General features: G+C 61.2%; 7 protein-coding genes across 10 annotated transcripts; 2 read left to right on the forward strand and 5 right to left on the reverse strand.

The window, feature by feature from the left end:
* Positions 1 to 741: 741 nt before the first annotated feature.
* ZFYVE27 (zinc finger FYVE-type containing 27) lies at positions 742 to 5,979 on the reverse strand. 2 transcript variants are annotated; one of them, XM_015288631.4, is made up of 12 exons: positions 5,693 to 5,979; positions 5,537 to 5,607; positions 5,268 to 5,454; positions 5,052 to 5,147; positions 4,761 to 4,873; positions 3,944 to 4,074; positions 3,531 to 3,602; positions 3,340 to 3,360; positions 3,006 to 3,150; positions 2,691 to 2,737; positions 1,758 to 1,839; positions 742 to 1,546 (listed from the first exon to the last, which is right to left on the reverse strand). In XM_015288631.4, exons 1-12 carry the CDS (start codon positions 5,902 to 5,904, stop codon positions 1,482 to 1,484), a joined length of 1,242 nt encoding a protein of 413 aa, XP_015144117.2. In that variant the 5' UTR covers positions 5,905 to 5,979; the 3' UTR covers positions 742 to 1,481. The 2 variants fall into 2 exon arrangements, with proteins under 2 accessions (XP_015144117.2, NP_001034393.2); NM_001039304.2 differs by lacking the exon at positions 3,340 to 3,360.
* A 1,804-nt stretch (positions 5,980 to 7,783) lies between these two features.
* On the reverse strand, positions 7,784 to 10,021 carry MARVELD1 (MARVEL domain containing 1). Its single transcript, XM_004942388.5, has one exon. The coding sequence runs from the start codon at positions 9,931 to 9,933 to the stop codon at positions 9,403 to 9,405; it is 531 nt and encodes a 176-aa protein (XP_004942445.2). The 5' UTR covers positions 9,934 to 10,021; the 3' UTR covers positions 7,784 to 9,402.
* A 448-nt stretch (positions 10,022 to 10,469) lies between these two features.
* AVPI1 (arginine vasopressin induced 1) lies at positions 10,470 to 11,351 on the forward strand. Its single transcript, XM_015288797.4, has 3 exons — positions 10,470 to 10,597; positions 10,818 to 11,111; positions 11,186 to 11,351. The coding sequence occupies exons 2-3, from the start codon at positions 10,828 to 10,830 to the stop codon at positions 11,253 to 11,255; spliced, it is 354 nt and encodes a 117-aa protein (XP_015144283.1). The 5' UTR covers positions 10,470 to 10,597; positions 10,818 to 10,827; the 3' UTR covers positions 11,256 to 11,351.
* Positions 11,352 to 11,466: 115 nt separating this feature from the next.
* Positions 11,467 to 18,324, reverse strand: PI4K2A (phosphatidylinositol 4-kinase type 2 alpha). Its single transcript, XM_423069.8, is given in 10 exon segments — positions 11,467 to 13,064; positions 13,183 to 13,242; positions 13,520 to 13,653; positions 13,876 to 13,975; positions 14,154 to 14,215; positions 14,524 to 14,677; positions 14,760 to 14,891; positions 15,066 to 15,266; positions 17,681 to 17,746; positions 17,748 to 18,324. Coding segments are annotated over 10 exon segments (1,401 nt in total). The 5' UTR covers positions 18,078 to 18,324; the 3' UTR covers positions 11,467 to 12,902.
* A 244-nt stretch (positions 18,325 to 18,568) lies between these two features.
* On the forward strand, positions 18,569 to 21,043 carry MORN4 (MORN repeat containing 4). The gene is given in 6 exon segments (NM_001031335.2): positions 18,569 to 18,637; positions 18,967 to 19,064; positions 19,225 to 19,256; positions 19,258 to 19,340; positions 19,452 to 19,561; positions 19,790 to 21,043. Coding segments are annotated over 5 exon segments (441 nt in total). The 5' UTR covers positions 18,569 to 18,637; positions 18,967 to 18,997; the 3' UTR covers positions 19,939 to 21,043.
* An 89-nt stretch (positions 21,044 to 21,132) lies between these two features.
* Positions 21,133 to 23,569, reverse strand: HOGA1 (4-hydroxy-2-oxoglutarate aldolase 1). Its single transcript, XM_001233351.7, has 7 exons — positions 23,355 to 23,569; positions 22,949 to 23,077; positions 22,748 to 22,875; positions 22,516 to 22,650; positions 22,272 to 22,368; positions 22,017 to 22,150; positions 21,133 to 21,662 (listed from the first exon to the last, which is right to left on the reverse strand). The coding sequence occupies exons 1-7, from the start codon at positions 23,560 to 23,562 to the stop codon at positions 21,513 to 21,515; spliced, it is 981 nt and encodes a 326-aa protein (XP_001233352.3). The 5' UTR covers positions 23,563 to 23,569; the 3' UTR covers positions 21,133 to 21,512.
* A 755-nt stretch (positions 23,570 to 24,324) lies between these two features.
* On the reverse strand, positions 24,325 to 26,467 carry ANKRD2 (ankyrin repeat domain 2). Of its 3 annotated transcripts, none has more exons than XM_421709.8 (9): positions 26,264 to 26,467; positions 25,905 to 26,018; positions 25,665 to 25,826; positions 25,445 to 25,552; positions 25,263 to 25,361; positions 24,990 to 25,088; positions 24,768 to 24,866; positions 24,588 to 24,686; positions 24,325 to 24,519 (listed from the first exon to the last, which is right to left on the reverse strand). In XM_421709.8, the coding sequence occupies exons 1-9, from the start codon at positions 26,381 to 26,383 to the stop codon at positions 24,415 to 24,417; spliced, it is 1,005 nt and encodes a 334-aa protein (XP_421709.3). In that variant the 5' UTR covers positions 26,384 to 26,467; the 3' UTR covers positions 24,325 to 24,414. The 3 variants fall into 3 exon arrangements, with proteins under 3 accessions (XP_421709.3, XP_040558438.1, XP_040558439.1); XM_040702504.2 differs by having other exon boundaries at positions 24,768 to 24,886; XM_040702505.2 differs by having other exon boundaries at positions 26,139 to 26,467.
* Between the last annotated feature and the right edge of the window lie 450 nt (positions 26,468 to 26,917).

Genomic DNA, 26,917 nt, shown 5'->3' on the forward strand with positions numbered 1-26,917 from the left:
ACTTAGACGTACATGGACATCGCATCCATCTCACCAAGTGTTTTCTCAAGTAATTTCTCTCTGCCCCCCACCACAAGCTGAAATAACCTCCTGCCCCTCTGCACACTGCCTCCCCCGCTACACTGCCTTTGGAGCACAGCCAGCACAACGTGGGCATGCCCCTCACTGCAGAGCTCAGCTTTCCCCAAAATTTCCAAGGGCAGAGCTCACTCAAGAGGTGGGTCCGGGGGCCCAGAGCCAAGAGGAGGTCTCAGGCTTGTGGGGAGCACTGAGAGCCGTGCCCCCATCCAGATCATGCCTAGAGCAGTGGGTGTCCCAGCCCAAGGGCTCCAGCCCCCCCCAAGGAGCTGCAGCTGGCTGGCAGGGGGCCCGGCCACAGGCACTCCCAGCTGCATGGCAGCCAGGGTCACATTCCTGGGATAGCTGGGAGCTTTGCTGTTCAGCAGGGAAAGGTCACCCTTGTGCGCGTGGGCAGCTGCCAGGACCACCACCTCGGCAGGGCAGGGAGTGAGCCCAGCTGAACATCACCCCGGGCCCAGCAGGATCAGGCCCCAGCCCAGAGCAGCTCCACACAGCCCCAGGTTCAGGACAAACAACACCACTGTGTGTCACAACAATGAAAACCATAGTAAGCGAGGGAACCAGGTGGCAGACATGGCCACGTACAGGACAGGGGAACCAAGGCCACAGAGGCATCAGGGAATGGAACAGCATTTGCTAGGGTAAGACGGGAGACAGCTGTGGGCAAGGAGGTTTATTGGCCATTCTCTATATATTAATCTGTAGTAGAAAGCAGCAGTCACTAAGTACACAGAGCAGCACCAACTCACGCCTCTTCTCTTGCTGCAGCTGCAGACCAATCACACAGCCCAGCCCAAACTTACCCTTTTGCCTCCTCTGCTACAGCTGAATATGAGGGATGGAGGGAACTAAACATGAATGCACTGGGACCACGGAGCTCTGAGCGGGGTTTCAGTTGAGCCAGGACCAAGGGTTACATCTCCTGGGAGTGCAGGCAGAGATCTGACTTGATCCCCAACACAGTCACTCCACACAGTGCCCACTGGGGAGGTTGGGAGAGAGCCCCGAGGCCGCTCTGCCCCTCCCAGAAGGTGGGGGTAAGAGCAGAAAGAGGAAGGATGGTTCCTCCATCACAGAGCCAGGCCCTAGGCGAGCTCAGGGCAGGGTGCAGTCGCTGCAGGGAGTGACTCCTGAGCAGCTGCCAGGCCAGTGGGGCAGCTGCAGTAATGGGGCAGTGTGGGCAGTGCTCTGCTGTAGGAAACAGCCGGTGCAGCACACTGCATGGTGAGGAGCCTGGGTCTGCCCCCAGCCCAGCACCGGCAGGGGGAGCAGCGAGTGCTTGTGTCCTCTGGCAGGGTGGCACCACGCTGGGAACCAAGCAGCCTAGGATCCCCTGAGAAAGGGCAGGGCTCCCACAGTCCTTGGGCATGAGGCAGCACAGCCCCTGTATGCAGTTTCGGTCACTTGATGAGCATCTGGTTGCACTGAGCACACACGAACACAGTCTCTCTCTGAGCCTCCGGGGCTGGAAAGGAAAGTAGGTGTCAATGTCTCCCTTTTCACTGCATCACCCATCAAGGACCAGGTTTTCAGCAGGTCGTGGCTGAAAGCCCTACCAGGGCTCTGTAGTGAGCCAGACAGCACCTGCCCCCAACCACCAGGGCTGGGGCAAATCCCTGCAGCACGCAGCACAGGTGGGAGGAGGAAGGCTCTGCTCTTCTGCCCTTTCCACTCACCCGTGGCTCCCATCACAGCCTTGGGAACTTTGAAGGAGCAACACCTGGAGCAGAAGCTGTTCCCACAGTTACTGCAGCTCCTCTACGAAAAGAAGTGGAGGTGAGACATTAAGAGCACTGGCAGCTGCTGGGTCTACTCCAGCAAACTCCAGTACCAAGGCATTGCTGGCAGCACTCCCTGCTGAAGGGGAGAGTGAGTGCAAGCCCGAGTCCCCACAGTGACAAGAGATGCCATCCACCAGTGACACTGGGACTAAACACTGGATCTGCAGGCAGGTACGTTCTAACATCACAGAAAAGCACTGAAGCCACAGGCTGCAGGAGGTTTATAGACTGTCATTTCCCGTGCTATAACCCTGGAGGGATACAAGCTCCAGAGAATCCAAGACATGCATCAGACTAACTCAAGAGGAAAGGGGACAGAGCCACATGTCTGGGGATCAGAGGGCAGCAGGAGGACTGCAATGCACATCTGGGAAGGGCAAGAGAGGCACCCTTCCCAGAACTACATGGTAAGTGTTATGCAAAGGGGCTCAGACTACAAGGATGGCTTTGCTCCTCTAGTCACACACCCTGTGGTGGCTTTGAGTCTTCCTCCCACTTCCTCATGAGCCCACAGGCCAACCCATGTTCTGCTTCCCAGGAAAGTGCTCAGGTAACAAGAATGGGCCAAACTAGGGCACAGGAGCAGGTGCCTTTTATAGCAGCACATTGAGGTTTGGCTTGAGGCAGCTTCCAAAGAAGCAATAGGCACAAAGGTTCCCTGCCACCATTTAGGTATTTGACAACGCCCAGCACTCAGCTGAAGTCATCCACTGTTGGGTCATGACTGAGAACAGCCATCCTAGCTACAAGAAAAGCCAAGGCAAGCCAGACACAACACAGAACTTCTGCCATAGTGTGGCTTGCGAGCTGGAGAGACTGAAGACTCACCCTCTTCTTCAGCACAGAAAAGGTGGCTCCACAGCCTGTACAGGTCCCTGGAAGAGACAGAGCAGAGGTCAGGCAGGGCTCTGCTACCTGGGATCCTGAGGCACAAGAGCACCCACATCTGTTGTAAAGATGCTCCTGATCCTGCTGTCCCCCGTAGAGCTACAAACACCTTTTCCACCGGGGGAAGTCACTAAGGTCCCTGCCCTAGCAGGTAGCATGTCACTCTGTCCTCTCCCAGTTCAGCGGTGGCCAACAGGAGCAGCACAGATCCCACCCTGCTGAGGTTCCCCAGGCAGCACCCGCTCTCAGCCTTACCAAAATTGTTGCTGGGGTAGCGCTTGCGCAGGCGCTCAGTCAGGCGTGACACCTTGCTGCGGATCACATCGTTTTTGCTCATAAAACCGTTGTCTGGGAGGCTGAGGTCAAAGTCTGCTGAACACTGAGAGCCCTCATCATCCTCCTGTAAGGAGCAAAGCCAGATAAGCAGAGAACAGTGGGGTGGGCGTAGGGCAGCCTGCCCCAGAGGCAGGCATGAAACCAGGATGCTTCACCTGTCAGCATCACAAGCCACTGCCAAACCAGGCAAAGGCTACCAGGCTCCAGCTGGGAAGAGATGCCCTCTCGCACACCTCTGCACAGCAGTACTCACCATGACCAGCAGCTGGTTCTCCTTCTCCCGCAGCATGGGACAGAGAGGAGAGGCAGTAGAGATGGAGTCAGACTGCAGAGGTGCCCAGCCCCACTCCTACCCTCCCCAAGCATCCACTTTGCCCCGTCACAGCAGTCCTGTGCCCCAGTTGCCTGGCCTGCAGGCACAGCCCACTCCCACCAGGCTCAAACCTCAATAGCATCCTTGAACTCTTCATCAGGCTCCGCCTCCTCTGCCTCCTCCACACTGCCAGGGGTAAGGTCCTGCAAGAGATTCAGAGCTAGTCCTGTCCTATCTCATCCCCCTTGAAAGTAGGGACCACACTTTCAAGGCAGCTCTAGAATGAAGCACAAGCTCACTGGCAGACCCATAAAGTGAACATCAAAAGGTAGGGAGACCCCCTGCCTCCCCATGGTAACTCCAAACACATAGCAGGGTGAAGATCCTACAAGAGCAATGCACCCCCTCAGCAATTCAAGATAGGCTCCCAAGCCAGGCACACAGGCTTCCAGAAAAGCTACTTTGTGTGCAGATGGACAGAAGCAAAACCAGACCCAAGAGCTGAAGCTCCTACTGCACATCTCCGAGCCCTGCCACCCCTCACCTCTGTGCTGGTGGGTGTGGGGGTCCGGTCTGGTGGAGCATCAGTCGGTAGGGGCTTGGCAGGCTCTGGAGCACTCTCGAGGGGTTTGGTGCCCAAACTCTGCTCAACCGAGGCCTTGAGCTCCTTTATCACTGGTAAGGGGGGAACGCAGCTAGATCAGGATTGTGCTCCCCTTCCTCCAGCCCCTCCACACACATGGCTGCAAGAACCAACCTCCAGTACTCAAGATAGGTCAACAGCTCCCACAGACTTCCTCTGTCCAGTGTCTTGAGCCCTCTGGCTCACACATAGACATTAGGGAAGCTACTGAGCTGGGGACAGGAAGGAATTCCCCACCTGCCCCAGCTCAGACCAGGGAACAGCAGGAGCTCAGACACAGCTCAGTCAGACAGATTTACGCAGCTCTCCTCCCATCCAGTAGGGCACTTGCAGGCTGGTGTCATACATCTGCCACATGCACCGAGAGTATTTCAAGTCGTGCAGAATCAGGCCAGGGAAGGGAGGCGATGCTCACATACAGGCTGCATTGCCAGGTCCCAGTACATCACAGTACAAGGAAAAGGCACCCACAACAGGAGCCATGCAAGATGAGAATCTCACCTCTCAGATCCAAGCCCCAGGACCCCACCACCCACCCTGTGCTGCTGAGTACCAACCCCAGAACATTAAGTGCCCCCTGAGGTCCAGGCCCCATTGCAGACACAAGACAGTGCGCTCACAGGAGGTCACTGACAAAAGATGGGCACAGAATCCACAGCTTCAAAGGGCCTTTGCACAACCCATCTCATGCAGGCCACCCTCCAGGAAGAGCCCTTACCCTGGTAAAACTGGCTGTTGCCCAGGAAGAGGGTGCTGTTGAGGATGGCCATGACCCAACAGAGCGGCAGCAGGTAAAGGATGCAGACAGAGCCCAGCAGCGCTCCGTAAAACCTGGGAAAGAGCAGCAGGTCAAGAGAGATCGGTTCTTCCCACAGCACAAATCTCATTGTCCCTCTCCTTGTCCTTCGTCTGCTCTCTGCAAGCACCAAACACAGCAAGAGCAGCAATACTGGCCTGGTCCCTCCTCCTCTTGAGCCCAGCACAGGGCACCCAATGCAGTCCTACTCACTGGGAAGAGACAGTAGGGTTCTCCCAGTACAGCACTCGGTACACAGCCTCACAGTTGTAACACAGCCCGCTCAGGAACCCCTCCAGTTGGATCAGGCTGAAACGAGACCACAGAGTCAAGAAGCGGCCCCACAAACACACACCCCGGCTCGCTCCGCTCACACCTCACGACTCAGGGAAGGCGATGCCCCAGGACGGGAGGGCGCCGGACACTCACAAGCACTTGACCTGGGCGAGGGCCTCCTGGCGTGAGAGCTGCACTCTGCGCAGGTCCTCGCGGCGCACGCTGTGGTACTTCCTGCGCAGCAGCTCCCGCTCCGAGGGCCGCACGCGATACGTCTCCTGCAGGTAGCCCAGCAGGGCCGGCAGCAGGACGAGCAGGGCCAGCACTGAGTACCAGGCGGCTGCGAGGAGTAGCACAGCATCAGCTGACGGCCGGAGCCCAGCACTGCCCGCACACACACACACACACATGTGCACACACACCTTGGTCGAGGGTGAGGAGGAGGAAGTTGAGGCCGAGGCAGACGAGCAGAGAGCACAAGGGCCGCTGCCACCTGTGGGGACACAACACGGTGAGGTGCGGGAGCCGCGGATCCGACCCCAACCCCAACCCCAACCCCAACCCCGGCCCGCACCTACCGGAGGAGAGAGCGCACACCCTCAGCCGCATCCCGCAGCGGCTCCAGGTACAGCTCCAGCCGCCGGTAGCTCCGCACCAGGTCCAGCAGGTCGAAGGCGGCGGCCTTGGGAGGCGATGGAGGCTCCGAAGAAGCCTCACCGCCCCCCGTTGCTGCTACAGCCGCTGCCGCCTCAAGGCCACCGGCCACCCCGTCCCGCTCTGCCGCCTGCATACCGGGCACCCCAAAACCCGCACTGCACCCCACTTCCAGGAAGAGGCCAGGTGCGCCGTGACGCCACCCGGAGGCGCGGCACGCAGCCAATCAGAAGAGCCAAGATGGGAGGTGGGGACGGAAGCCCCGCCCAAGTGATGGCAAAAGGGCGGAAGTGGCGGCCCGGTAGTGGCCGTGAGGGTCTGTGCTAGGCCTGCGTTGTGGAGTGCGGTCTGGGGCTGTGCCCTGGGCTGGGTCTGATTCGACTCTATTCGGCGCCGAGGCCCAGCTCAGCTCGGAGGGCGCTGGAAGAGGCCGGCTTCATCTCTCACTCCCAGCCTTGGCTGCGTGGAGTTGTCTTGCAGAGCAGCTCGTGTTCCTGCTTCCACCTCACTGCGAGCATGGCCCATCCCGCGGAGCACGGCCCTGTGTCACCACAGCGCCAGGCAGAGAGCCGTGTCTGACCCTGGGCCTTAAAGCACCCAGCCCTGGGAGGCGTCAGTGCCCTCAGCTCTCCCATGTCCTGGTAGTGTCCAGCCTAGGAAGAAACCTTTTCAGCCCAGGAGAAACAAAGCCTACAGCAGTGCAGCTCTGTGTGGTTCTACTGCCCACATCCTTATCATATGGATTGGAAGGGTGGGCTATTCTGTGGACTGGAATTGGTTGTGTGATCGCAGCTGGAGGATTGCCGTTAGTGCTTCTATGTCCAGGTAGAGGCTGGTGACGTGTGGGGTTCCCTAGGGTCCATCTTGGGACTGGTGTGCTTTAGCACCTTTATCAATGACATAGTGGGATTGAACGTAACCTCAGCAAGTTTGCTGATGACACCGAGATGTGTGGTGCAGCTGATAAAACAGAAGGAAGAAAGGATACCATCCAGAGGAGCCTGGACAGGCTTGCAAAGTCGGCCCACAGGAATCTAATGAGGTTTAACAAGGCTGGGTGTGAAGTGTTGTGATTGGGTCACAGCAATCCCAGATATGTGTACAGAATGGGAGAAGAACTCCTTGAGAGCAGCCCTGCCGAGAATGACGTGGGGGTCTGGATGAATGAAAAGCTGGACACGAGTCAGCAATGTGCACTTGCAGCCTGGAAGGCCAACAGTATCCCAGGCTGCAACAACAGAGGGGTGGCAGCAGGGGGGAGAGAGGAAATTGTCCCCCTCTGATCTGCCCTCGTGAGGCCCCATCTGGGGTACTGTGTCCAGGCCTGGTAACCTCAACAAGAAGGATATGGAGCTGTTGAAATTGGTCCAGAGGAGAGCCATGAAGATTATCAGAGGGCTGGAGCACCTCTGCTATGGAGATAGGTGAAAAGAGCTGGGCTTGTTCAGCCTGGAGAAGGAAAGGTTTCCAGGAGACCACACTGCAGCATTCTGGTACTTAAAGTAAGTTTATAATCAAGAGGGAGACGGACATTTTGCACAGTCTAGTAGTGTCAGGACAAGGAGGATTGATTTTAAACTACAAGGGGAAGTTTAGGTTAGATGTTAGGAGGCACTGGCACAAGTTGCCCAGAGAAGTTGTGGGTGCCACATCCCTGGGGGTATTCATGGCCAGGCAACCAGCCTGTGGCAGAGGAGTGGGACTGAGTGGGCTTTAAGGGCCCTTTCAACCCAATCATTCTGTGATTCTATTATACACAAGTACCAAGTTCTGCCCCATCCCTGGAGGGAGTGGCAGGGCTGGGGCAGCCCATCCCCAGGGGTAGGGGTTTGAGCCCCTCTTCCAGAGACCAGTGGCTCAGCACCAGGAGTCCACCCACAACCCCAGAGCACAGTGGGCCCCTGCAACCACTGCTCCAGGAGGGGTGACCCCAAGGCTGCGGAGCTGAGTGTAAGCTTGGTTCACCTGCTGTCCCCTGCAGGTCCCAGTCCTGCTACAAAACTCAGACACCAAGCGAGCGTCAGTGTTGCTTTATTTGGAATGTGAATCCAAAGGCACCAGAGAAGGGGCTGCAGTGGGACAGTGGCAGGTACAAGAGGCAGCATGGGGTTGTGGGGCAAGGCACTTAGGGCAGCACTAGCCTCGCTGCGTGCAGGCAGCCTGGGCCTCGGGGCTGCACCAGAGCACGCAGGGGCCAGCAGTGTCTGGGACCTGCCCTGACACAGGGTAGGGACAGCACATCCTGCCAGGGGGTGGCCCAGGGGCTGGCAGAGTGTGGGAGCACACGTGTATCTGCTGATTCAGCCCTTGGTGATAGAAGCTGTGATTTAGTGCCAACCCAGCCCCTCCATGCCATTGCCGCTGCTACCCCCACAAAAAGGCACCAGGTGACAGCTATGGGGGCCACAGTCTTCCAAACTGAGCCTACGCAGGGGCTGGGGAAGTCCTTTTGTGCCCTGAAAGCAATGGGAGAATGCGTCCTCAAGCAGGGTGAGGACAGCTGGTGGCCAAGGCAGCTCTGGCATGGTGCTCCTCCAACACTTCCCAGTCTCTGGCTGCCCAATGCTTCCGCAGACCCTGCACAGCCCCGGATACCTGTGGGGCTGGTCCGGAGTCCTCCCCTCACAGATAGGCTATGTCCTACAAGGAGACTGCTGCAATCACCCTTCCATTATCAGTCTGTGGGCAGCACAGGGATGGAGACGGAAACACGTAGTCTCACAACAAAAAGAGTTTTCCAGGATGACAATCCAAGTGCTGTGGAGCCAGGCAGGGCAAGCCGTGCCTGTTCTGGCTGGAGCAGACAGGCCTCAGGTAGGCTTACGGGTCTCTGTGGTGAGATGGGAGCCCCACTCCCAGCGCAGAACCAGCCTGAAGGATGCAGCAGTAGCACTGAGCTCCAGGCTGGGATTACAAAAGCGCCTTTGTCACCCCAGAGCAGCACAAACCCCAAGGCTGGAGGAATTTGTTGCCCCGCCTTGCTCACAGAGGCAGCCTGCAGCACCCTCCCTGCCACGGGCTCCAACAGTGACAGGGGCTTTGCTGGGCTCAGCTCCAAGGTGGGATGGGGCACCTGGCGCTGAGGCAGCAGTTGGTGAGGCTGTGCCCAGGGTGGGTAAGCTCTGTGCCCACAGGGTTCCGGGAAGACACCGGACGTGGAGGAGGGGCCCGAGGTGGGGAAGCTGAGATCACAGCAGAGACTCCATTAGGCAATGTGGAGGCCACGGGGCTGCCAGCAGAGTAGGGGCTGGGCCCAGCTTTGCTCCACTCCTCCAGCACAGCATCCATCTCCCCAGGGACAGAGTTGGCACCCACCTGAGCACACCCAGGGCAGGAGTCAGGCAGGGCCCCACGGGGCTCCCAGCAGTTGCGGTCCACTTGGGCGCTCCCTGCTTGGGTCCTCTGATTTGCTTACATCCGTCTGTCGTTCTGTGCAGGGTGCAAAGGAGCTGGTGCAGGAATTGGTGCCCACTCTCCTGGCAGAAGGTCTCTGTCCGTCTGTCCATCCATCCGTGCAGGGGGCAGTGGAGGAAGCGCGGTGCAGCAGCCGGGAGGGGACAGAGCAGCGGGGTCACCGCGTCCTAAAGCAGGGCCGCGGTCCGTCCACGTGCAGGAAGCGGGGCAGCCACGGGGCTCAGACGATGTCACGTTGGTCCCGGCAGCGCCGTGCCAGGCAGTAGAGCCCGGAGAAGAGGTACAGGCAGGCAGCCACGGCACCGCAGACAGCAGCTCCCAGGTAGGCTCCGTAGAGACAGCGTTGGCTGTACCCCGGCAGGTTGCAGTAGCTCTTTTGCCCGGCTTTGTGACCCATGATGCCAGCGGCAGCCGTGCAGAGCCCGACGCCCAGCACTAGGTCGTGTGCCAGGTTGGCCAGCAGCCAGCGGGATCCCAGCCAGGGCACCAGCTCCCAGCGCCCCAGAGCGCTCAGCCCGAAGAGGCCCAGCGTGAGCAGCCAGACGAGGACGGCGGCGAAGAGGGCGAAGTGGGCCGCTCCTTCGTACCAGTGGGCCGCCACGGTGAGCCAGAAGGCGGCGCCCACCGCCAGCTGCCCCAGGCGGAGCAGCCCCAGCGGGCTCCGAAGGAAGGCGCGGTGCAGCCCGAGCGAGCCGCGGGGCGGCGGTCCCGGGGGCGGCGGCGGCACGGCCGGGGGAGCCGTGCGGGCCATGGCGGGGCGCTGCCTGCTGCGGGGCGGGAGGGACTCGGCGCCCCGGCAGCACTTACTGTGGGCGGCTGGCCGCTGCCCAACATCTGGCGTCGAGCGGGCCTCCCCGCACGGGGCCTCTCTCCTCCCCCGCCCCCGCCTCCCGCCGGCCCACTGCTCGCGTGGGGCCCCGCGGCCGCCCCCCCGCCGCCTCCTCTCCCCGCCGCCTGCTCTTCTCCCCGGCGTCGCTGCTGCCGCCGCCGCCTCCCGCGCCACGGGGCCGCGGAGCTCAGCGGGACATTCACGCGCGGAGAACGGAGGAGCGCGCCGTTGGGGAGCGCGCGCCGGGGTTCCCTCGTTACGTCACGCGGGATTCCCCTTCGGGGTGACGCGCGCTGGCCACGCCTGGGGGCGGAGCCACGCCCCGCCGTTCCTCCCCGCCTTATTGACGTCACTGGCGCCACGTGGCCCACCCTTCCGATAGGCGGTGTGGCCACGCCCCCTCCCGACGGCGATTGGTCCGTACGGAGTAAAAAGGGCGCGGATCGGCGGCGCCGCGCGGGGTGGATCCCGAGAGTGAATGGACGGGGCGTGCGGCGCGGAGTGGAGCAGCGGCGGGACCTTGGGGCGGTGGCGGCGCGGAACGGAGCGGCTCCGGGCGCGGCGGCCACGCGGTGGCCGCCCCCAGGTCAGTGCGCGGGGCTGGCGGACGCGAGGCGGCGGCGGCGGAAAGTGGGTCACGGCAGGGACGGCGCACCGGGCACCGGCAGGCGCCGACCCGAGCCGGGCCCTCCCGCATTCCTGGGCGCGCCGCTGGCGGCCTGCCCGCGCCGCTCCGGCCCCGTCCCGGGCAGGGCGGGCTGAGCCGGACCCGGCGGGACCTCACGCCGTTCCTCCGGTGTCTGCAGCGGCCGGGCCATGGGAACGCCGGCCTCGGTAGCGAGCGATCCTCCGGGGAGAGCGGCGCCCTCCGCCCGCGGCCGCAAGCGGGCCTCGGCCAACATCTTCCAGGGCGTGGGGCTGCCGGAACTGCGCAGCCTGTTCCAGAGCGGTGGGGCCGAGAGGCCCGAGGAGCGCGCCCGCCTCGTCTGGCGCTACGCAGGGCAGCGCCGCATGGCACGGGCATTACGGCAACTCCGGCGGCGGAGAGCGGCGCGGCGCGGCGGTGAGACGGCGGCTTTACGGCGCTTCGGCCGCCTCCGGTAGGTGCGGGTCGGGGGGGAGCGGGGAGACCGCGGTCGGGACGCGCCCTACTCACAGCCGCCTGTTCCCGCAGGATCACCGATAAGGAGTCCGAGGGAGACGGCAGGGACAAAGCGACCTCAGGGCCCCCGCAGCAGCACTGAGAACGGGAAACAGGCCTGCCACACCGACCCAGCACACCGAGGACACTAAGTGTACAGGACATGAGTGCAATAGTTAATAAAAGGTGGGCAGCAGTAGCTGGGTGAGGCTCTGTGGCTGTGACGGCAGTCCCAGTTGCTGCAATGGACCCAGCACCAGGTGAATAGCCCCAACCCCACTCCAGAATGCTGCTGAGACAATAAGGAGGCCAGGTGAACTGCAGCTCTGTTATTCAGACAGTTGCATGGTTTAAATACATTACATACATTTCTACAGTGCATTAGAACAATACATTTGGGGTCAGTCAGAGATGTAGCCAGGCCTGGGAGATGAGGTCTCACTTCTACACCCCTGTGCTTTCAGCACCCTCAGGACAGCCACTGCTGAGCCCCTTGTGCAAGTAGGAGAGGAGTGAGCTGCCCTCCCCTCCAGCCCCAAGCAGCACAGTCCCAGCCTTCGCTTCCCTCCCAGCCCCCAGGGCTGGGCAGACAGGACAGTGAGACCCAACCCCAGCTTTCCCCTGCACAGGGAAAGTGACAGCTCAAGGCAAGCAGATGCAGGCAGCAGCCCTGGTACCATTTTATACAAGACAGCTCAGCAGCTTTGGGGGAGAGGGAGCACTAACTGCCTCACCCACTCACATCAGGCCCACGAGGTTAGCAGCACTGGGGCAGCCAGGAGCTTGCACCAGCCTTCAGGTGCTTGCAATACACCAGTTCCTGCATGACTCTCACCAGCAGGAAGAGCTCCTCCAGCCATTCCCTGTCCCCGGCAGCCCCCTATCCCATAAGAAAGGACCCCAGACGCACAAGCAAAGCTGGAGCTGTGCTGGCTGGCCCAGTGCTGGCTGCACAGCAGCCAGGAACCTTACTGAGCACAGGGGCAAAAGCCAAGCAAGAGCAGCTGCAGTGACCTGCAGGATGGATGGACCATAGGAATGGAGGGCCAGAGGCCACCTGTACCTCCAACCCTCTCTACAGCACCTCCTAGAGCCACCTCCTTCAGACCAGGATAAGCCAGCACCTCTTCCTTCAGTGTCAAACTGCATTCAAGCCTGCCCTACGAAGCAGGCAAGAGTAGAGTTCTCCTTACATTCCCTCCTCAAGCCCCCAGCCAGAGAACAGCCGTTCATTATGGTCCCCGCTGCACCAACAGGCAGCAGGAACTCCCCCTGAGGAAAGCAGCTTGCACAGGGTTGGGGCAGAAGAGAGAAAGTGAGGAGGAGTATAGCATGCCTTTAAGGAAGCGGAAGGCAGAACAAACCCCCTCCAGCCCTGGGGCCAGCAGCAAGGAAGAGGAAGGCTGGCAGCTGGTGCAAAGGGCTGGACGGACCCTGGCCTGGGGAGCCTGGTCAGGTGTGCTCAGAACCGCATGCAGGCTGAGGAAGGGAGGCACAGGCAGGGTCCCAACTGCTTCCCATGCCTCCTGCTGAGCTCTTCCCCGGCAGGGCTGTACGCACACTATACAGCTCCAAGGGAGCTGGATAGGGACAGCACCCAACCCACCTGGCTCCTCAACTCCAGCTGCAGGCTCCTCCAGCCACAACCTGCTCACTCTACCCAGAGCATCAAATCCCAGCCACAGGAGCAGCTCAGCTCCTTTTGCAGTGCCAGTCCAAGGCAGCCAAGCCCTGCCCACAGCTTCCACAGCTACCACCAGGTGAAGAAAGGCTTCCGGCTCTGGAAGCTCTGCGTGTAGGACTCGCTGGCAGTGCGCTGGTGGGAACGTGCCGTTTCTACAATCACAGGTGGCATCTGAACCAGGTGAAGGGGGCTCTTCCCATCTTTCAGCGCCTGTGTCAGGTTCAGGATCTGTACAACACAGAACAAAGCTTGAGCTGTCCTAGTGGAGGAAGAGAGCTGGCATCCCAGCAGTATTCCCTGACAGCCAGACAAGACAAGGCTCTGTCAGCTCACTCATTTGCCTTACCTGGCCTCTCATGACAGCAATCTGCTTGTGAAACTGTCCCCTGTCAAAGCCAGGGTCCTTCTGCAAGAGAGAACAAACAATGCATTGGTATCCACTCTGACCCATGATATTCAAGAGATGCCTGTTTTCCAAGCAAGCCTTTCCTCTTGCCCCTTGAAATTCCTGCTTCTCCCCAAAACTGTATCTTTAGCTCCTGCAGAAGAATAGCCCTTCTATGTTTCAGCCCAGAAACACCACGAGGAGCCCACCTTTCTATCCACCATAGCTTTGAGAAAGAAGCTCAAGACCACCCTGTTTTTCTTCTTCCCAAGCCACCCTCAGCCCCTCCCCAGTTCACCTTGAAGAGCTCATACAGATCTTCCTCCAGGTCTTTGACAAAGTTGGGGTCTGAGATCTTGGGAAGAATTAGGTCTTTGATCTCTTGTGAAAAGGGTATTTTGGCCTGTGGTAACCATGCCCAGTAGAAGGGATCTGTAGGAGGAAGCATAAGGCATTAGAGCTAAGGAAGGGAAGGATGCCACATGGCCTTGGGTGCAGCATACACTTCCTACAGCCACTGAGGTCCACGCAGCTAGGTTTGCAGAGGCAGCCCTAGCTACTGCCTCTTCCAGCCCTTCAGGAACATGCTCCAGGACAGGCAGCACAGAGCTGCACAACTCTGCAGAGTACCTCAACACAGTATAAGGGACTCACATGCTCTCCAGGAGTCCGGATGCTTCAAAGGAAAGGCCAAACCGTTATCTATAGCAGCAAGCTTGATGATGGGCTCTTTCACAACCACCCAGTCACTGTCCTGGAAGGAAGTGGAACACTAGTCACAAGGGGGGCTTCACCACTAGAAGCAGTCTGTCTGCCACTCCCAGCAAACAAGATCAGGCTCAGAAACCCAAGACGGCTGGGAAATCCCCAGCCTGCCAGCCAACTTGTAGAAGCAGACAGACACATGAAGCCTCTGCCCAGGAGCGGCTCACCCGCACGCCTGCGCTGTCCAGGGGGCAGTCATATTTGATGAGCCAGTTATCATTGCCCCGATCTGCAAGGAGAGAAAAACAGCTGTATCAGTGCGAGGGCCTGTGCTGGGCAGAAGGATTACTTCTCCAACACAGTAGCAATTCAGGTTACATAGACTTCAAGGCCCCAACTCTACCCCAGAGTACGGCACCTGGGTGGATCCCAGGCTGGCTCCCAGTCTCCCAGGTGAGTAGTGACAGCAGCTACACTCCACCCAGAGGCAGTGCCATCTGGCAGTGCTGATAGGAGTTTTGGGTTCCAGGAAGAGATGCCAAATCTCTGCCTGCTCTCCAGCTGGCAGAATATAAAGGAGCAGGCAGCCGGCCCTACCTGTGTTCCTGATGATGTAGTCCAGCACCACCAGCCGCTCAAACTGCAGCAGCAGCTGCCGGTTGGTGTTCTCAGGGAGCGGCTCAGCCTCAAACCGCCGCAGCCAGTAGTCAGCGTCCTTGTAGCCTTCCACAAATAGCTGGAAGGAGCCCACCTGAGGCAAGGAGAGACTGTGTTATGGAGGACCAGGGAGGACAGAGGAGCAGTGACACGCACATGGGGCCTGGCAGCCCTACCTTGGGAGGCAGGCCAATGCGGTTGAAGCGCTGACCCACTTTCGGCACCTTCTCCAGGGCTAGCCTCTTTCCTCGGGACTTCACTCTGTCAATGGCACTGTAGTTAAAGGTCTCACTGGCCAGATACACCACCTGGGGTATAGGAGCACAGAAGTCAGCAAGTGCATCTGGCACTTGTCACCGTTCTTGGTTTTATCAGTCAGGTATAGATTTCCCACAGCTCTGCTCTGTACAAGGATCCCTGTGGCCTGGGCAGGAGCACATGGAAGCCTCCTCATGACAAGATCACAGCAACTGCCGCCTCACCTTTGTGCGGGGAACAATGTTGAGTTCCAGCTTCTGGTCCACCAGGCTGGCACCCGCCTCTGATAGGTAGCCCTGGTTCAGAACAAGGCAGTCTCTCCCAAAGCAGCACGGGCAGCACAACTTCTGCAGCCACTTGGTCCACTTGGGGTTCAGATGCCCGTATGGCTCCTCATTCTTGGGTTTGAAGACACCAATAATTTTCTGTAAGCAAGAGGAAAGCTGCTACTCAGTGCTTGGTAGTGAGGGCACTCACCCCTGCGCCAGCATGTGGCTCTGCCATAACAGCACAGTCTCAACCAAGTTCACCCTCCCAGAGCACCCAACTCTGCTGTCTTTCCCTGCTGCCTTCTGCCAATCACCACCCCCAGATCCAAGAGATTCCTCCTTGGGTGAGAAGGAGTTTGGGGACTGCTGTTGCCATTCACTGCAAGGTCCAGAGCAAGTGGAGACAAAATGACACCCTCAGGATTCTTGTGCCAAGAGATCTGCAACCTGGAGCTATGGTAGGCACTCTTCTCTCATCCTAGGTTTTCTTCAGACACCTCCCTCTCTGGTCCCTGCACAGCTCCTGTGATCAGTGTCCCAAGACCTTTGTACTCACTCACCACTTTCCATGTACCATAGGAGAGTGCTGATGACACTGTCCCTAGTAAATATTCTAGCCCTATCCCATTGACCTTTGGATGGTGGGGGGAGAGCTACTGCTTGTGGCTACTCATTTCCTCAATGCAAGAGAGCAGAAGCGGGTAAAGATTCCTATCTTGACTCCAAAATTCATCAAATGGACCTGATCCCAAATGGACCAGAGAGGGCTGAAGGACTTCAGAGGAAACCAAAGCTCTGTGTTGTGAGGCCCAAAGAGAGATGTGGGGGGATAGTGGGTTGTGCTTAAGGACCATATACTAGGACCCACACTGTCTGCTTTGCCAAGCCACACAGCTGAGACAAGGGCCCAGGGAAGGAGTGAGGCCAACTGCCCCGGTCCAGGCAGCCCAGGGCTTTGTGCAGCAGGCTTTGGGCTCGCAGCCCCACTCTGGGATGACTCAGCAGCATGCAGACTGACCCTGAGAAGAGCTGGAGCCAGCGCCGGCCTGAGTGGGTGGCATTTTCCAAAGCCAAGCTTCTGCCACAGGGTGGGAGCACATCACATGTCCCAGTACACCAGCAGGGAACACCAGTACAATCCTGCTGCAAATCAGGGCCAGAAGACAGACCAGGGAGCAAGACTGTCCATCGGGAAGAGGAATGTTTGAGGGAATGGAAGCACTTCAGGCATCCCTAGGTCACAAAGAAACCCCCTCCTCTGAGCTGGCAGAGGCCAAGTAAAACAGGCAGGAAGGCAATCCCCTCACCAGCCCCATAAGAAAGCACAAAAAGAACATGCCAACGTGTTCTTGGATTTGAGCCTGCTGGAGGATTGCTGGGAGCTCTGGCAGCGAGGAACACGCTGCTGTGTGGAGCAAGCACAGCAGAGCAATGCCTGGCAGGGCAAGGACAGCCCTGGAGCAGAGATCAGAGCCTGGCAGCACAGCCTGCCCTCTCAGTGCTGTGCCTTGGGAGCAGCACTGGCGGCAACTTGTTCCAAGAAGTGTGCTGTGGAGAAGATAGGTCTGCCTGGTGCCAGGCCAGGGGATGCCAGGCCAGCATAAAGACACAGCCACCGCCCCCAGGACCAGGGTCTGCACGTTGAATAAAGTCCTGCCTGGAACGACTCGAGCTCCCAGCAGACCACAGGGAAACTAGCACAAGAGTTTCCCCTGGTGTCCTCATCCCGTGCCTCCAACCTGCCCACTGGAGCACTGCCCTCCCTCTCCTTAGCAGCAAGGAGGATTTCGTGATCTTGAGCAGTGAGTCACAGGAACCAGACATGCAGCCTATCCACTTATTGCAAAGAAGTCCAGGGGACCTGCCAGGTGACATGGCCAGCAAAACATGGACTTTGACTCCTTGAATGCATCCCTCACCGAGCTCTGGTCTCCCTTCCTACAACCAGGTCACATCTGGTCTTCAGCCCCTGCCAGCAACACCAAGGTTCACATTAGGCAACAGAAGGGAGCGGAAGTGAGAACAAACTGCAACAGAAGGAAATTTGTATTGCCCTGTATCCAGCCAGCTCCACCAGGACCTGCCTGTAAGAGCTCGCTGTAGCCAGGTGCCACCTGAGACGGAAAAACAGGCACAACGTGGACTAGGCAAAAGAGTCACAGGAAGCAGCAACTGCTTGAGTAACCAAGCCAGCACCACAGGTCACAAGATGAGCTACCTCGTGCTGCACTCACGTCTGGGCAGTGGCACGGGAACCACGGCCACGCAGCCAAGCAGCCGTCAGGGGATCAATTACACCTCGAGGCCCACTCCCTCCAGTCTCACTGGCCAAACACGGGCAGCCCAGCTGTCAGAGTTCCCATCCTACGGCAGCAGTCACCACGGTCAGGAGCTGCCGATCCACAGGAAGAGAGACGCACCTCTTGGACACAACAGCCACGGGGGACGGGGAAGCAGCTTTAACCGGGGAACAGCCCACGCACTTCAAACGGGGGGATGCCCGATGGGCGCAGCCCCGCACCGCCCAGCTCGGTGCCGCGAGCCCCCGGCCCAGGGAGCTGACAACTCACTCCTTGCGGGTCCTTGACGAAGTAGCTGCCGCTGGAGCCCTGCGAGATGCGCTCGGGGTAGATGCCGCCGTTCGCTGGCCAGCTCGGCCCGCCGCACCACCTCGGCGAACTCGGGGTCCTCGGGGAAGTCGTTGCGTTCCCGCTGTGCCGCCGCCGCCGCCGCCGCCTGAGCCTGGGCCGCCGCAGCCGCTTGGGCCTGGGCCTGCGCCGCCGCCGCCGGGCCCCGCGCCCCGCGCTCCAGCAGCGGCTGCCGCTCGCGGTCGCGACCACCGGGAGAAGGAGGCGGTGAAGGCTGGGGAGGGGCGACGGGCGGGAGGGTGCGCACGGCACCACCGGGCAGCCCGTAGTCAGGGCCCTGCGCCCGCTCCGGCGACACCAGCGGGCTCGTCTCGTCCATCGCGCCCGCCGCCCGCCGCTTCCGGTCGCGTCACGTCGCGAAGTGACGTGACGTCACCGAGCCACCGCGCCCCATCGGCTGCTCCGCCCCGCCCGCCGGTTGCCGAGGGAACCGTGCCTGCCATCCATCCCACGGCGGCGCCCGGAGGCTATCGCGGCCCACGGGAGGAGCCGTGCGAGGCCGGGCGAAGCAAGGGGCTTCCTTCGGTCCGTCTCCGCCGCCGTGGGGAAGGCCCGGTGCCCCGCACAAAGATGGTTGCTAAGGGGGCAACAGCGCCGCCGTCGCCCTTCACAAAGGTGGCGGCAGGGCGGGGTGCGGGCTGTGCCCCACACAAAGATGGCGGCAGGCGAGGGCACGGCAGCGGAACGGACCAATGAGGAGCCGCGTTGCTAGCAGTTTCCATGGAGACAGCCAACTGCAGGCGGGAATGGACGCTAGCGGCGTAGCGCCGCCCGACGGGGCGGGGTGCCGGCTGGGGAGGTGGCCGCGCCGCCGCCGCCCCTCGGCGGGAGCCCGGTGGGGGAGCGGACGAGCGGTGCGGGCGACGAGCGCGGAGCCAGGTGAGCTCGGGGCCGGGGCTGTTCTGCCCGCTAACGGCGGCAGCCGGGGGATGCCTGTGCGGCTCCGCGTGGAGCCGGAGCCCCGCGAGCTCTCCAGCCCTTACAAGGGCGCTGCCGGGGCTGCCCGCTCGCGTTTCCCGGGCCCGCCGCCCCCGGCAGCTCAGGTGGCTCCGCGCCCCACGGTGGGGCGGGCGGCAACCCGAGCCTGGCGGCTGCGGTTTCAGGAGCGGGGCCGGGGCCGGGGTCAGCGCCGTGCCTGAGGCTGCGCGCGTCTGTGGCTCCGTGCTGCTGCCCGCGCCCGGCCGCCAGCCCGGATCTCTGCTCCGCAGCTCTTTGCCCAGCGCTCCCGAGGCTGCTGCCATGACCCTGACCAAAGGCTCCTTCACCTACTCCAGCGGGGAGGAGTACCGCGGCGAGTGGAAGGAAGGTGAGGTGGGCTGGGCTGGGGTGAGGTGGCGCAGCTGACTCCGGGCTTGCGCGGCCCGGGGGCCGAGCCGTCCCTCTGCCCTGAGCATCCTCACCCGGAGCTGTGCCGGGCAGGGCCCGGCGTTGCTCCATCCGTCACTGCCTGCTTTTGCCCTTGCTAGGACGCAGGCACGGTATCGGCCAGCTGACGTTTTGCCGATGGCACCGCCTACGTGGGGCACTTTGAGAATGGGCTCTTCCATGGCTGCGGCGTGCTCAGCTTTGCCGACGGCTCCAGGTGAGCGCAGCACCCCGCGTCCTCAGCGCAGCCCAGACGGTCCGGTGTGAGTACCTGGCCGTGTGTGCTCTCAGACTTCCCGTCCCTTGATGCCCCCTCTGTCTCACGCAGGTATGAGGGGGAGTTTGTGCAGGGCAAATTTAGCGGTGTCGGCGTCTTCACCCGCTATGACAACATGACCTTCGAGGGCGAGTTCAAAGGCGGACGTGTGTATGGCTTTGGTGAGTGCCTGAAGATTCCTCTTGGCTTGGGCTGTGCTGACGCAGCAGCGGGATGGGCAGCCGGTGCTTTGTGCCCGCCAAAGCCCAGCGCAGCCCCAGCTTAGCAAAGTCCTGCCCACCCCTGCCCCTGCTGTCCTGCCCTTTTGGTGTGTCCTGCTCCATCTGTCCACGCCTGGCCCCAGTGTCTGCTGCTCCCTACCCCGTGACTCCCATCCCTTCCCTCCCCAGGTCTCCTGACATTCCCTGATGGCTCTCATGGGGTTCCCCGCAACGAGGGCTTCTTCGAGAACAACAAGCTGCTGCGGCGGGAGAAGTGCCAGGCGGTGATCCAGAGGGCACAGATTGCCTCCAAGTCTGCTCACAACCTCACAGCGTGATGGCACCCTGGTACCTGCATCCCCCTCCTGCTGCAGTGGGACTCCCCCTGGTACTGGCTGGCCCAGGGCAGGGCCACGGCACTGCCATCCGTTCCCTTGCCAGCCACCCAACCTTGGCAGGACTGGGAGTCCTTCCACTGCGTGGGGAAGACCTCTCTGCCAAACTGTGCTGGTGGGGGAACAGACCCCTGTGCCCTTCACCCAAGTGCCCCTGGGTGGCTCTGTGCTTACTGGGGCCACCGTGGTGCCTTCTCCCTCTGACTGCTGCCCTCCCCCCTCCACCAGGAGCCTCCACTCTGGCCCCAACCCTACCAGAGCAGCCGCCAGCGGGACTGAGGGATGGCATGGCTGGAACCAAGCAGAGGAGTAGGGGCTGGGGCTGGCTCTTGGCCCCGTTGCCTAGGGTGCCTATGCCTACAGGCAGTGGGCAGCTGGCTGGACCATGTGCCCGCACAGGGGCAGCTCCTGGCCTGCTTCTCCAGCCCAGGTCCCCAGGCAACGTGGGCACCCCATGGCCTGTGCCCTCAGTGCTGGGTCAGTGGCTGTGCCCACTGGGCAGGGTGACGTGATTCCTCATGCTCTTGGGATCACAGAAAGGGCAGTCAATTGTGTCTCTCATCACTGTGCCAACCCAGCCCATTTGCTGCCTTGGGGACATCTCCACTGATGGGGACCAGTAGAAACTTGGCCTTGACCCATTCATGCTGTGTCCAGAAGGAGCTGGGTGAAGGCAGCAGTGATGATGAGAAAGAAGCAGGCTCAGACCAAACTAGGGCAAGGAGCTGAGGCAAGGCAGCATGAGGTGCCAGGTCTGGTGCAAGGGGCCTGGGCTGGGCGAGTAGGGAAAAGGGCATGACAAGGGTGCAGGCAGGGTGCAAGCAGTTCCCTATCTTGCTCCACACTTGCATCCCTCATCTTTTCCCGTGTGTACCTGCCTTCTCCCCCCAGCATGGTTCAGCTTATCAGGGCACGGGGTCCTAGCATCCCTCTCAGCCCAACTGTGCCGTCCCTGAAGATTTTGCCCACACTGGTCCCGTGCCTTGCTGTGTCCCTGCCTTGTGCTGCTGCCTGTATGGGCCTCAGCAGAGTAAACCATGTTGCCAAACGCCTGAGCTGTGTCCATCTTGCTGGGAAGCAGGGACCTGTGCCCCAGGGTCAGGTGGAAGGCTGCTTGCACAGGCACGAAAGCAGATGCAGAGGGGAGGCAGCAGGTTTATTCATAGTGCTCTGAAGGGTGGCTGGGTCAGCGTGGGACTTCCACACCCCTAGGGATGGTGGGAACCTGCAGTACCTCAGGCAGGCACCCACATAGATGGGGGGCTCCTGCCTGAGCCCAGAGTGGGTTTTCCAGGAGCCTGGCATGGCCAGTGCGTGCCCAATCTGAGACACGCTGGGGTGTTGGGTTTTCCCTCCACAAGTCCTGTCCAGCAGGAAGGAGTGAGATGAGTGTTTTCCTCCTGGCCACGTACTGCTGTCTGCAACGCATCCGCAGCTCCCAGTGGTCCCCAGCTTCCAGGTGCAGGAAGGAGCAGGGGCGGATGGTGCTGCCTGCACAGCAGGGATGGGTCAGGGGCTCACAACCACCCATTCCTGCTGAAGATGCCTCTCAGCTCCTCCACCTCGGCTGGGCTTAGCGGTGCCAGGGGTGCACGGCAGGGGCCACCGTAGTAGCCAAACAAGTCCATGGCCTTCTTCAGCCCTGGGATCCCAAACCGGCGAGTGACCTGCAGGAGAGTGCAGCAGTGCACTGCGTTCACTGGGACGGGGCTGGGCCCCACACAAAGAGCACCGGGAGCCAACCTGCAGTGTGACAGGGCCCCTGGGAAGGAGCAGCTCTTCCTCCATCACTGCCTATAAATATCCTGCCAGCCTCATGCTCAGTCAGGCAGGTGTCCTACGCCAGGGCACGCGCTGTTCCTGGCACAGCAGAGCTGGCATTTCCCACCTGCTGCTTCCAGCCTGGGCTCAGTTCCTGCAACTGTTCCGTCCCCCCAGCCCACCTGTGCTCCCCAGTAGCACCCAGGGACCTGCATCCTCGCTATCCCCTCGACAGAGGTCCCAGGGTTCTGCCCACTCACCGCTGCGTTGGGCTCAATGAGTCGCTGCTGCAGCTCACGGGCTTCCTGCCAGCGGCCCTGGTGGCACAGGTGCTCCAGCTGGCACAGGGGGGCCCCCAGAACGTTGGCGAGGGCACAGATCCCTCCAGAAGCACCTGGGGGCATGCGGGGATGTTGGCAGTGAGCTCAGCATGCAGCACCCAGCCTTTGCCCCTTGCCTTCCTGCAGTGCCCTCATGCCAGCACCATGTGCCCCTGGTAAAGCAGCAGCACATACCTACGGCGTAGCTCGCCAGCAGGAAGCCAGCCGACCCTGACAGCACCTGGAAATCCTCCTGCTGCGTCTTGTGGACAATCAGCCCTATGTGAGTGATCTGGGGAGAAACACATACCAGGGAGTGGGCATCGCCCTGTCCCTACCTGGGGTCCTGTGGATCCCCCGGGGTTCAGGGAAGGGCTGTGACACCGAGACTGGGCCCAGCCCTGGATTTCCCCTCCCGGGAAAGCCCTGCCTCACTCACATCCCCACCGCTGTCCTTGATGCCGATGATGTTGGGGTGCTGAGCCAGGGTGAGCACAGCCTCCAGAGGCAACTCTAGATTGGTGTTGGCGGGCACGCTGTAGAGCACCACGGGGACTGGGGATGCCTCGGCCACCTGTGGGCAGCAGGGCCAAGCTGAGGGTAAGGTGGGGATGTGTCTTCCATCCTGCTGCCCCATGTGGGGCTGCCTGCAGGCACTGGGCACGGCTCACCTCAGTGTAGTGCCGCACCAGCGCAGCGCTGCTCATGGCTCCCCGGTAATAGCAGGGTGTCACGACCAGTGCAGCATCAGCCCCTGCCTCTGCCATGCTGCCCGTCAGCTCGATGGTGGCTCGAGTGGCTGGAAAGGTGGCAGCAAAGTGAGGGACACCCCATGGGGACGTGGCCCCTTTGTTCCCCAAGCTCATGCTCACATTCGCAGCCTGAGCCTGCCAGCAGCAGGCGGTCCCTGGGCAAAGCACGGCGCACACGGCTCACCAGCTCCAGCCGCTCACGGGGTGCCAGCAGGGGGAACTCCCCGCTGGAGCCCAGCACCACCAGGCCTGAAATGCAAGCATGGGGAGGGCATCCCTGTTGTCAGCAGCTTCTTCCTGCAGCCCTTCTCCTCCCACCATACATCCTGTGGCATACAGAGGGTGGGTGCAACCATGAGTATAGGGGCAAAGAGTAGGTGCACAAGCTTGCAGCTCTGCATGGGTGCTCAGAGGGCTGGAGCACCTCTCTTGTGGAGACAGGCTGCCCAAAGGAGCTGTGGGTGCCTCATCCCTGGAGGCATTCAAGGCCGGGCTGGATGGGGCCCTGGCTGGCAGCAGCACTTACCTCGGAAGGGGATGCTGGCATAGTGGCGCAAGTTCCCCTCCAGCTGGCCATAGTCCACCTCCTGCATGGGCGAGAAGGGGGTGGTGAGGGGTGGGAAGATGCCCCTGAGGTCGAGCTTGGGCTGTGGCCCTGGGGGAGTGCTGAGCCCCCGGCGCAGGGCTGCCAGGGCTGGCCGGAGCGGAGAGGCGAGGCAGGTGCTGAGCGCCATGCTGCCCGAGTCCTGCAGCCAGCCCGTGCCACCTGCCTTTCCAAGAGGGGTTAATGTTTGACAGGGCACATGAGGGAGCTGCGGCCCCACTGGGAGGGCGACGTGGGGGTGGTAACGGGTGAGTGCTCTCCTCCTCTGAGATCCTGAAGGAGTTCAGCACTCCTCTGGATGAGCCCCGGCTGCACTGTCTGTGTGCTCCCTTTGTTTTTATGCTCAGAGCTGGTATGCAGCACTTGTAGGGCTAAGGAGGGGAATGAGCACTGCAGGGAGTCCAGGACTATAAGCAAGGGTTCGTGTGCTCTAGGTGTTGTAGGGTCTCCTGTAAACACAGGCGAGTGAGAGCATTTGTGGGCAGTGAGCACTGGACGCGGTGCTCAGCAGAAGTGACACATCCTGCAGGGTGGCTGCCATGTCCTCTCCAGGTGGCTCAAGCAATGAAAGAGAGAGAAGCTACCAAGCAGCCTGGACACCCTGGCTGCCTGGGAAGGGAATGGCTGCTGCTTCCCAGCTGACCCCAGTATCAGCACAGCGCAGCTCAGGGACACCCCTCATTGGTGTTTTTCTCCACGGGTGTGCCCAGATGGGATTGTGAAGCACTGCACACAGTGCTGGGGTGTCTCACCACAGGGAGCCCTGCCACTAAACCGCTCATGGTGGCCCCGTGGTGTCACCACACCACTGTGTTATGAGGCAGGACACAACAACCACTGGCCCCACCACCTCCCTGGCACAGCCCCAGTGCACCCCACTGGAGCCAAACTCTCCTCTTTGCTGGTTTTATTGACACGGATGAGCCTCAGCAGGATCTTGCTCCTTGGAGCCAAGCCCAGTGCTGGTCCCTGCCCAGTGCCATCATGCTGGGACCTCAGTCTCCTCTTGTGGCCGTTCCTTGGTCTCCAGTGCCTGGCGTGTGTCTACCTGCCACTGCTGCACCAGGTCCGTCGGAGTCTTACCAGCCTGTGAGGGGGGCAGAGGTTGGGAACAGGGTGGCAGACAACAGCACGAGCACATCTCACGCCACTCACCAGGTTCCTGGCCATCATGTCGGCCCCATGCAGGATCAGCACTTTAATGATCTTGTAGCGGCTGAGCCGTGTGGCGTCGTGCAGCGCTGTGTCGCCTTCCTGCAAGAGAAGCAGCCTGGCTCTGTGCACCGCATCCCCAAGGGAACACGGGGACGGTGAACACGTGGGTGTTGCACTCACCCTGTCTGGGGAGTTGATGTCCACCCCGCAGTGGATGAGGTGCTCCACAATATCGAGGTGCCCAGTGCGGGTGGCCACGTGGAGGGGGGTGCTGAGCAGCTGGGTGGGAGGAGCAGACACTGGAATGGATCAGCACCCCCTCCCCACTAACGCGGCACATGGACAGCCTTGTATCCATGCGGCCTTCCCGTGCCCCTGATGCTGCCCCATCCCCGGGCTCACCTTGTCCTTCAGGTTGAGGTCTGCACCCCGGTCCTGCAGCAGCTTCACGGCATCCAGGTGCCCTCCCCGGCAGGCCCAGTGCACAGCAGCACTGTCCAACTGGGCACACAGAGCTGTGTCTCAGCAGGGCCACCACCCAGCCAGTCTCCAGGCTGAGCTGGCAGAGCTTGGCTTATGGTCTCTACTGGGCTGGGGACAGCCCAGCTCTGCTTAGGGGCCCCCCACCCTATACTGTGCCCAGTGGCTCAGGCGTAGGAAGGGACTCAGCCTCACCCGGTCCCTGAAGTCAACGGTGGCCCCACTGTCCAGCAGCTTCTGCAGGATGTCCATGTGTCCCTCCAGCGAGGAGCGGTGCAGGGCTGTACGGTGGAACTGAAGGGGCCGAGGTATGGTGTTGGCAGCTGGCTCTAATGCCCCTGGCCCAGAGCAGCCTCATCCCAGGAGCACCGCACTACCTCATCACACGTATCTGGGGGACCACCATCTGCCAGAAACTTCTCAATGACACGGATCTTGCCCTGCACGGCGGCTCGCAGGAAGTCCTCCGGCTCCACGGGACCCTCCTGGGGCAGGACAGGGCAGGGCTGGGGCATGGCTACAGCAGGGGTCCCCTGTCCTGCTTCTCCAGGAGGGATCCCCAGCTGCTGCAGCCCCCTTCCCGCACCCTGCACATACAATCTCCTCGGGCTCTGGTGGTGGGGTGGGCTCTGGGGTGGCTGCCCGCTCTTCCCGGCGCTTGCGGCGCTGCTTGCGAAGCTCAATGAGCCTCTGAATGCTCCCCACGTCAATGATCTCCCGCCGCAGGTCCACCGAGCTCCTCCGCACCCGGTCCTGGCCCTGTGGGGACATGCAGCACTCTGTCGGTCCCCAGCTGGGAGCCCTCCTGCATCCCACTCCCCTGCACAGAGCCCTCACCTTGATGGCCTCAATGCCGCGGTTCCGGGGCCCTTGGCGTTTCTCCTCCTCCAGCTCCGGCGTGCTCATCCGTTCCACGGCCAGTGGCTCCCGTGGGCCATCACCTTTCAGCCTCTGTGGAGACATGGGGGATCTGGAGAGCTCGAGGTGGGGACCAAGCAGCCCAGCGTCCAGCCCTGGGCACCGCTGATGTCTCCGGGATGCCCGGCAGCCCCTGGTCTCTCACTTGCCCACCTGCTCTGCTCAGTAGCCAGCTTTCAGGGTGCCTCCAGCTGGGAATATGATGCCAGCAGTAGCCCTCAGCCTCCTGGCTGAATCTGCCAGTATGGCAGGATCCCCAAGGATGGTCAAGAACCCACCTTCTCTTCCTCTTCCTCCTCCGCCAGCTTCTGGTCAATGAGCTCCTTCGCTTTTTCCACATCCAGCTCCGTGATCTGTTCCACCTCCAGCTCCTTGCCTTTTTCCCCGTCCAGTTCCATGCCTGCCCGGTGTTCAGCCCCACTGGGGTGCACTCGCAGCACACAGCCTCTCCTCCTCACTGCAGGCACAGAGTTCCTGGCCCCAGCAGCTCCGCTGGCGGTGGGGCTTTATGCCTCCGGCCCCTCCGTCCCACTGCCCAAGGGCACCAACAGCTGTGCCTGCTCCACATGACTGGGGCAGCTTTGCCATGAGCTCACCCTGCTGCTTTCTGGTGCCCCTAGCTCACCTCCTGCACGCTCTTAAAGCAACCCATGCCCCCTCCCCACCTGGCTGCCTGGGACCCCATACTGGGCACAGGGACGTGGGGCACGCAGGGCTTGTAGAGCCGGTCCAGAGCCGGGATGGAGCGGTGCCACGGTATGCAGTAGCCCTGTGGTTCCTGAGTCCATGCCACCCACCCTGGGCAGTCAGGATGCTCGCGGTGGCTCTATGCTGCTTTGGAGGATGATCTCAGGTCCGGAGCATCCAGAACAGCCCCATGGCCACCTGGTCTCCTTACCACATGCACACAGGCAGCAGGGCCGGCAGACAGA

Source organism: Gallus gallus, chromosome 6, assembly GCF_016699485.2.
Source record: "Gallus gallus isolate bGalGal1 chromosome 6, bGalGal1.mat.broiler.GRCg7b, whole genome shotgun sequence".
Taxonomy (NCBI): Eukaryota; Metazoa; Chordata; class Aves; order Galliformes; family Phasianidae; genus Gallus; species Gallus gallus.